Consider the following 9,582-nt stretch of genomic DNA (forward strand, 5'->3'; position numbering starts at 1 on the left):
AACTCAGAAATCCACCTGCCTCTGCCTCCCAAGTGCTGGGACTAAAGGTGTGCGCCACCACCGCCCAGTGGGTTTGGGGTTTTGTTTTTGTTAGATGGTCTATGATTCTTGGAGGGAGCACTGTCAGCTTGATGGGAACATTTCACTTAAACTATATATGTATACACAGATTCATATGTGTTATATGTAATTTTAAGTAGATAGTAATATGATGCTTTATGACTTTTGGAAGGCATTGTTACTGTTATTTTAGTTCCCTCCCTCCTTCTGTATTTATCTCCCTTCTCTTTTGAAGGACGTTTAGGATATTTCCATATTGTGAACAGAGTGGCAATATTTATTTTATTTTATGTGTGTGGGTGTTTTGCCTACATGTATGTCTATGCACAACATTCATGCCTAGCACCTGCAGGGGCCAGAAGAAGGTATAATATCCCCTGGAACTGGAGTTACAGACTGTTCTAAGCTGCCATGGGGGTGCTGGGAACTGAACTTGGCTCTTCTGGAAGAGCAGACAGTGCTCTTAATGGCTGAGCCATCTGCTCTGTCCCTTATTTATTTATTTGCTGTTGCCATAGGTTCTCATGTAACCCAGCCTTGCCTTAGTCTTACTATGCAGCTGAGAATGACTTGGAACTCCTTCCTTATCCTCTTGTTTCTTTCCCACAAATGCTGGGAATACAGGCCTGGGCTACCACATGAGCTTTATGTGGTTTTTGGGAATCAAATCCAGGACCTTGGGGTGTATGCTAGGCAGGTAGTCTACCAAGTGAGTTACAATCCCAAATCCCTTTAATTTTTTTTGTAATTTTAATTTTTATTGAGAGTGCATGGTGTGTGTGTGTGTGTGTGTGTGTGTGTGTGTGTATGTGTGTGTGTGTGTATGTGTGTGTGTTACAGTTCCCAAGCAGAAACCAAAGGATGTCTGTTGGGGGAGTTGGTTCTCTCCTTCTAACACGTGGGTTCTAGAAATTGAACTTGAGCCCTCAGGTTTGTGTAAGTGTCCAATCATGGAGCCATCTCACTCCTCCCCCTTTATTAATTGTTTCATTGCCAGTTTTGTCTCTGTGTGCTGGTGTGTGCAGATGCAAGATGCAAGTGCCACAAGGGGCTAGAGGAGTGGATTTCCCCTTGCAGCTGGAGTTACTGGTGCTTGTGAGCAGCCTGTCTGATGTGGGTGCTGGGAACTGAACTTGAGTCCTCTGCAAGAGCAGTAAGTACTTTTAACTTCGGACTCATGTCTTCAGCCCTTTATTATTATTATTTTTTTTAACAATTTGAGGCAGAGTCTCGATCTGTATCCCCAGCTGGCCTGGAACTTGCCTTTCCTTGAGTTCCAAGTGCTAGGATGACTGATGTGAGTCACCAAGCCTGGCTTTCCCTTGAAATCTTGACTTCCAATATCATATATACCCTCTTCTTCTAAACTCATTGGGGCTTTTGCCTCTTCTATCCCCTTTCCTTCCTGTCTCTCTGGTGTTCAATACAGGCTCTGGTGACTTCAGTCTCTGGCCTCTAGGGTTAGACATTTGGCCCTTTACTACATTTACATTCTAAAGACGCTCCAACTTTGTCCTACTTGACACAACTGATAAAACTGGTCAGACATCTAGATTTGTAGAGATTATAACTGGCTATTAGTACATAGTTGTGTTTCTGAACTCCACTAGGTCTTCAGCAACGTTTGTCTAAGTTTTGAGTCTTGTTTTATTTTTTTTAAAAAGATTTATTTATTTACTTTTATGTGTATGAGAACACTAGCTGTACAGATGTACAGACACACCTAAAGAGGGCATCAGATCTCATGATCGGGTGGTTGTGAGCCACCATGTGGTTGCTGGGATTTGAACTCGCAACCTTCGGAAGAGCAGTCGGTGCTCTTACCCGCTGAACCATCTCACCAGCCCTCATCTCTACTTCTTATATTCTCCCTACATACTTACTATATATCTCCAGCCCCCAGCCCTTGTGGGTTAAATACTTTCCCTGGTCCCACTCAGCATTGGTTTCGTAGCAAAGCACAATAGGCTGTGGGAAATCATGCCAGCTTGCATCACAAACTAGAGGCTCACAGCTTTTTCAACTAAGGCCTGTTTATCTCAATGCTCTCTGCTCTGGCTGGAGACCAGGTGTTCAATATATATGTATAGGGTGGCAGCTGTGGCTCCCCACATGCCACCACTGCCCTTTGCTGCGATATAGTATGTACTACCATGGTGTTTGATACGGTGTATTAAGATACAACCTGTGGTCTTGTATTTGCTAGGCAAGCACTCTATCAAATGAGCTACATGTCCAGTCCTAGCCTGAACCGGCCTAGGGTGTCCTTTGCCATACTTAATCCTTTAAACACTCCCCCAAAGTCAGTTTGGAAGCCTTCTACCTACTTAGCTCTGCTCCTCCTCTCTTCCTAACTTTGTGCTAAGGAAGTTCATTTACCAATGGACCCGTAGATGGGTAGTGAGCTCCTAGGCTAGAGTTCTGCTTTGTTTTCCTCCTTTCCCACCTTTTGCGGTGGCGGACCGCTGGGCTGCACTGCAGCCGATGGTCAAACGTTTATGGTGAGTGAAGTTGGCGGGAGAGTCGGATCAAGGGGCTAGGCTTGTGGTGTTCTGAGCCGTCCTGGAGCATTCAGGGGCTGGCCTGACGCTAGCTAACCACAGGAGGGAGGGGCGAAGGGAGAGGGTAGGGAGGGGGGAAGGAGGGAGGGAGGGGCCGGCCCTTACTGTGGCCTGGGGCCAAGGGCGTCTAGAGCGGAGGGTGATGGGAGCTGCCTGTGCCGTAGGAAACAGTTTTTAGGCGCTTGTTTTGTACTATCGCTGGAACTCAACGCTGCAGCACTCCTAATTTCACAACTAGCGTGAGTCAGCTGGGCCGGCTGCGGGACGGCGAGGGGAAGGTGGGTGAGGAGGGCTTCTCAGTCCCTGGGGGCAGGCAGGATCGAGTGGTGACCAGAGAGTCCTAGATGAGGTCCCTGCGCCCATAAGACAGGTGAGCGCCAGGCCAGGCTGGCCGCTGGGTGGAGCTGCTCGAGCCATCTTCCACGGCGCCCTCGCCACTGCACAGGTAACACCCCTCCTGGGCCTCTCCCGAAACCCCTCCTGCCTTGGTACCCAGAACACCACGTTTCCCCCGGGGCCATTTCGGCCTTGCCAGCAGCACCTTTGGGGCCTGGGCACTTTTGTCCCCTTCCCGCTGTTGCCCACGCCCAGCCCACAGCCATTCGCATCTTGCTCATAGTGTTCGAAAACCTAGGCGATCCAACGGGCCTTGAGGACGGGGTGGGGGTGGGGTGGGGACGACGCCCACTAGTGCCCAGTGTTCAATCGGAGCCTGTCTCCTGGAGGTAGCTAGTGACCCGCGGTCCAAATCGGCGCGTCCCTGGGGTGTGCCTCTCCGCGCTGGATTTCGCACCCCAAGCCCTATTTTTCTCTGCTTTGTGGAGCCCCGAGATGGCGTTGGCGGAAGTGAAACCACGAGACAGAGTGGGGCGAGGTCCGCGGGGATGAATCGGTTTTTGAGTAGGCTTTCCGCACCAGCGTACAGGTTAAACAACAACCCTTTTAGCTGGCCTCAGCGTACTAAGCTCCACTGCCTAGGGAGGCAGATGACATTTTCAAAACAATTGATGTGTACTTTATGCTCTCGAAGTGTTTCATTTCACATCAGGTCCGTGGGGTTTGACTAGATTTAGACCGTTTCTATCAACCCACAGAGGCCCTTGGCGCTCTTTTTCTAGTCAGTCCATTTTCCTACCCCGCCCCCTTGCACTGTTTTGATGATCATCATCTCGGCTTAGTTTTTTTGCTCGTCACTAACGTCATGTATCAGGCTAATCCAGTAAGTACTCTTTTGTGTCTGATTTACATTGCTTTTAAAATGAGCATCATTAGAAAGGTGTCTATTGGTGTTTCTGTTGGTGTAGGCCAGCACAGTGGAATGGAAATGCATGTGTGTGGCATGTTGGAACAGAGATGTGTTTTAATTTGTTTTTTACCCCCAAGGCTTAGTAAAAAGCTGTGACATATAGGTCATGAGTAAATTGTTGCATTCATTACATTTCTCTCTCTCTCTCTCTCACCCTCCCTCCCTCCCTCCTTCCCTTCTTTCCTTCCTCCCTTCCTCCCTCCCTCCCTCCCTGTCTCTTTCTCTCTCTTTTTGTTTCTTCTTTCTTGTTTGAGGCAGGGTCTCACTGTGTAGCCACAACTTGCCCGGAACTTGCTATGTAGACCAGGCTGCCCTTGAACTGACAGAGACCTTCCTGTCTTTGTCTCTTGAGTACTGGGACTCAGGGAGTGTGTCACCATACTAGCTAACTTTATATTGTTGTGTTTTGCGACTGAGTCTTACTAATTATGTAGCCTGGGCTGGGTTTGAACTCAGAACTGGCAGGATTATAAGCATTGGCAATCAGGTCCTATTTTTTCAACTCTAATTCTTTTTTATTTTTTTAAAGATTTATTTATTTATTATATGTAAGTACACTGTAGCTGTCTTCAGACACTCCAGAAGAGGGCATCAGATCTCCAATGTGGTTGCTGGGATTTGAACTCAGGACCTTCAGAAGAGCAGTCAATGCTCTTAACCACTGAACCATCTCTCCAGCCCATCAACTCTAATTCTTAATTTGGTTGTTTCTCAGATTGCATCTGGGTATTGGCAGTCACCCATTCGCCCGCCAATGAAGTATATTCTGGTTACTGGTGGGGTCATCTCAGGCATTGGTAAAGGGATCATCGCCAGCAGCATTGGGACCATTCTCAAGTCATGTGGACTCCGAGTTACTGCCATCAAAATTGACCCCTATATTAACATCGATGCTGGAACTTTCTCACCTTATGAACATGGTATGAAAAGTAATCTTTTCCTTTTAAAGTCTTAAACTTTAATTTGCTAAACTAAATACACATAGTTTGCAATGATTTCTCCGTGTGTGTTTTTAAATTTTTATTTATGTGCGTATGTGTCTGTGTATGCTATGTGTTTGCAGGTGCCTACGTAGGCTGGGAGAGAGAGGTTCTGTGGAACTGGGTGAAGTTACAGGTGGATGTGAGCTATGGGTACTTTGGGATCTCAACTCTGGAACTCTGCAAGAGCAACAGATACTCCTAACTGCTGGGCTGTCTCTCTAGCCCCTTGTCTTGTGTTTTGGGTAATTTCTCTAGGATAGACTTCCAGAAGTAGACTTGCTGGATCATACCTTAGAAATGTGTGAAAGTTCTTATGGCCACTGATCCATTTTTCAGATCACAGATAACATTCCACATAGTCAAGTCTTTGGAAATATACCATTTTCTATGGACTAGGGTTTAGTTTATCACAAAGGTAATACATTCCTCTTACCATTTCCCACTGCTGGAGTAACTTATACATATTTATTTTAGGTGTCTTGCAGGAGGGTATGAGTGTGTGTGTGTGTGTGTGTGTGTGTGTGTGTGTGTGTGTGTGAGAGAGAGAGAGAGAGAGAGAGAGAGAGAGAGAGAGAGAGAGAGAGAGAGAGAGAGAGAGAGAGCATGAATGAATACTGAGGAAAGAGGTTGATTTTAGATGTCTCCCTTGGTCATTTCCACCCTTATACTTTGAGGTGGGTACCCAGAGTTTGTTGATTTCTCTAGTCTACTTAGCCAGTTTCTTCCAGGAAGCACAAGTCTCTGTCTCCAGAGTGCTAGGGTCACAGGCAGGGTGTTGTGCCTACGTGGCATTTGCATGGCTGCTGGGGATTGGAACTATGTCCTTAGACTTGTGTGGCAAGTGCTTTATACACTGTGCCATCTCCCTGGCCCTGACAGTTTTCTTTGATCATACTGTAGCCTAAGGAAACCTAGCACTCACTCTGTAGCCCAGGCTGGCCTTGGATTCACATTAATCCATTTTAACCTCCTGAGTTCTGCGATTATAGGTTTGAGTCACCATAGCCAGGCATTTTGATATGTATGTTAGTTTTTTAAAAGGTCATTAATGCCAGGCTTGGTAGCACATACCTATAATCCCAGAACTTGAGAGATGAGACAGGAGAAATGGGGCTTCAGGGAGGAATCAAGGCCAGCCAGCTTTAGTCAGCTGCATAGTCAGAGGCTGGCTTGGGCTACATGAGACCCTGCTTTTAGCAACTACTTCAAGGCAAGCCTGGGTTACATGGGGCTGGATGTCAAAAGAACAAGGACAAAACAAAAACCAAGAAAAACAAGGGACTGGCTGCTTCTTATTCAGTAATATAATTATATAATCATAAAGAAGTGAGTTTGCATCTCCCAACACCCAGGTAAAAGCCAGTGGTGGTGTTAAGCAGCTGAAACTCAAGTACTCATGAAGCAGAGACTGATGGATCCCTGGAGCTCTTTGGCTAACTAGCCTAGCAGAATGGATGATTTTCAGTTTCATCAGGAGACTAATTCAGGTTCAGAGCCATTGAACAAGACATCTCTGGCCTCCACATGAATGGGCATGCATATACATGTACACTTTTGTGTTTATACGTCCAATATCCACAGGAACACACACCCATATCACACACACACCAAGAAAGTATTCACTTTAAATTTTTTTGTATGTACTTGTATTTTACTTACTTATTTGTGTGTGCATACTCCATGGAAAGTATGTGGCAGTCAGAAAACAACTTATGGCAGTTAGTTCTCTATGTGGGGTCTCAGGCTGAATTCATGTTGTCGGGTTTAGCAGCAAGCATGTCTCCTTGCTGAGCCATCTTGCAGGCTCTCAAATATTTTTTTTTTACCTGCAACCAGAAAAATATATAAATCTTAAGTGTATGGCTTTGAGGATGAATTTTACCTAAATGTAGCTGGCTATCCTGTGTAGCCAGCCTTGATAGATCGCAGAACAAAAATCCCCTTTGTGGGGCTGACCAGATGACTCAGTTGGTAAAGTTGCTTGCTACCCACAAGGGCAAGCCTAATGACCCTAGTGATCCTCAGACCTCAGTAAAAGGCAGAAGGAGACAATCAGCTCCATAAAATTGTTCCTGTGTGTCCCTTGTTCTTGATCCTTAACTCTCAGGGTATCGTCTATCCTGCTTTGTAGCATCAAAACCGTGCATTCATTTTATGTTTTTGTCCTCCCTTTTTGGAGACGAGTTGTTTGCTTCCAACTATTGGACTCAAGCAGCCCTTTCAGCTCAGTCTTCCCAGTACCCAGAATTATAGGCTAGTACTACCACACTCAAGGAGCTTCCTGGACATTCATTTTAGTTTTGAAGTTAGTTGAGTCTTATACTGTTTTTTTTTCCGTTGCTTTGTTTTTAAATAAAAGCAATATTAGATTATGATTGTGATCATAATCTAGGCCTAAGAGCTAATTTCTGAAAAATAAATGGTGTCTATTTCCACTTTGAAAAAATAAGGGTGGGGCTGGAGAGATGGCTCAGTGGTTAAGAGCACTGACTGCTCTTCCAGAGGTCCTGAGTTCAAATCCCAGCAACCACATGGTGGCTCACAACCATCTGTAATAGGATCTGATGTCCTCTTCTGGTGTGTCTGAGGACAGCTACAGTGTATTCATATAAATAAATTTTAAAAAAGAAAAATAAGGGTGTTTCCCAAGCATTTGATACATAATGCACGCACACACACCCCCCACACCATACACACACATTTTTTTAATGTAGAGATCTAATCCAAATCCTCAAGGTGAACTACAGCCTCAGCCCACATAATTCATTAAAAAAGATTTACTTATTTCTTTATACATTTAATATATAAATATGTAAACATATATACATACACATACACATTATATTGAGATTGGGTCTTACTATGTACACCTGTCTGGTCTGGAACTCATTATGTAGATTAGGCTGGCCTTGAACTCACAGGCATCTGAGATTATAGGTAAATTACCACCACTCCTGGTCTTAAGATTTATTTTTATTCTGTGTGTCAGTATTTGCTTACATGTATGTATATGCACCACATGTGTGCTTAGTACCCAAGGAGTCCAGAAAAGGGACTCAGATCCCCTGGAACCATAGTTATAGACAGTGGGTGCTGGGAACGTAATTGTGGCCCTTTGGAAGAGCAGTAAGTGCTATATTCTGTAGAGGCAAATCTCCAGCCCCGTAACTTCTGTTTTGAAGCATGGTCTCGCTCTATATCCCTGGCTGTTCTCAAACTACTTATACCAGTCTGGTTCCAAACTTTCAGGGACTTTCCTGACTCATCTCCCAAGGGCTAGGATTATAGGCATGCACCACTGGCCCTGTCTTTGTTAGAGGTTTTGAGGTTAATTCTTTTTTTTTTTTTTAAGATTTATTTGTTTATAATATGTAAGTATACTGTTGCTGTCCTCAGACACACCCAGAAGAGGGCGTCAGATCTCATTATGGATGGTTGTGAGCCACCATGTGGTTGCTGACATTTGAACTCAGGACCTTTGGAAGAGCAGTCAGTGCTCTTACCCGCTGAGCCATCTCGCCAGCCCTGAGGTTAATTCTTGCCTACAACTCTGAAATTTGACAAGTTTTAAAAATGTAGTAAGTCTTCATAAATTTATGGCTGCTGTCCTTTTTAAAAAAGAAAATTTTGAAAGGTGAAGATTCTGTATGTTTGTGCCTAGGTATAGTTTCTGTTTCTTAAATGTTATTAGCTTGAGAATAAAACAAGCAAAAAGAGTATCTTGTTAGAATTTGGTTTTGTTTGTAAAGAACTTATTAGGTTGTGGTAAGCTTGCACTTTTCTGAGGTGATTGATAGGTATAGTCAATAAACCTAAATTAGCAATACAAAAACATAGAAAGGGCACAGATGGGAATATCCCAAAGTTCTTAGGTTTGCTTGTACGCAAATAAATTGTAGAAAAGTTTGGTCACTGTTTGAATACAACTGCTGAAACTGATTGGTGACGCCTACACACTAGCTCAGCTGCAATTAATTCTGGGTGAAAGAACAAGTCATTTCAGATGCTTCCTTGGCACCTGGATGCATGTGCAAATCTATTGCCACTTGGACTGCTCTCTCCCTCTCTGGATTTAACTTCCAGGCTCAGATGCGTGAGGTTGAAGCCTGACATATCCTTTTGGGTTTTATGTCCACAACCACACACAGTCAGTCAAACAGCACCGGTGGGGGGTCACGAAGACTGCTGCTGGCAGTTAGGCCCAAATCTCGACCAGAATAGTAAACTAAGGGAGCTATGAAGTCCGATTACAAACTCAGGACAGGAAAGGGCAGAGCAGCCAGGTTGCGGGTGGCTTTCCTCACTGGCAAAACCAAACGTGTTCTTACTATAGCAGTCTCCTCAGTACTTGCATGTCACCGCACCTAGTAAAGCACAGTAAGTAGTAGGCCTTTATAATAGGATCACACCTGCCTAGATCGCGTGCACACAGAACGCTGTTGCTGTCGGGATCACTGCTTGCTCTTCCTTTTTCTCAGTCTTTTTTCCCCCAGGGCTTCCAGGTGTTGGAGTCTTTTGCCCCTCTTCTTTTACCGGGGGCACAGGCAGTTTGAAAACGATTTCATTATCTTTATCATCACTGATTTCTGTCACCTGTGATTTTCATTTGTCCAAAAATGTTGGTGCACAAACTGCTGTGAGACCCCGGCTGTCCACAGATTTCTTAGACCTC

General features: G+C 44.8%; 1 protein-coding gene across 1 annotated transcript in view; it reads left to right on the plus strand.

Moving 5' to 3' along the window:
• Window positions 1-2,453: 2,453 nt before the first annotated feature.
• Window positions 2,454-9,582, plus strand: part of Ctps2 (CTP synthase 2) — a 122,242-nt gene continuing 115,113 nt past the window's right edge. The window contains 2 exon segments of the mRNA XM_031384074.1: window positions 2,454-2,561; window positions 4,643-4,847. Of these exon segments, the coding sequence (XP_031239934.1) occupies window positions 2,454-2,561; window positions 4,643-4,847 (313 nt within the window).

This window comes from Mastomys coucha, chromosome X (assembly GCF_008632895.1).
Source record: "Mastomys coucha isolate ucsf_1 chromosome X, UCSF_Mcou_1, whole genome shotgun sequence".
NCBI lineage: Eukaryota > Metazoa > Chordata > Mammalia > Rodentia > Muridae > Mastomys > Mastomys coucha.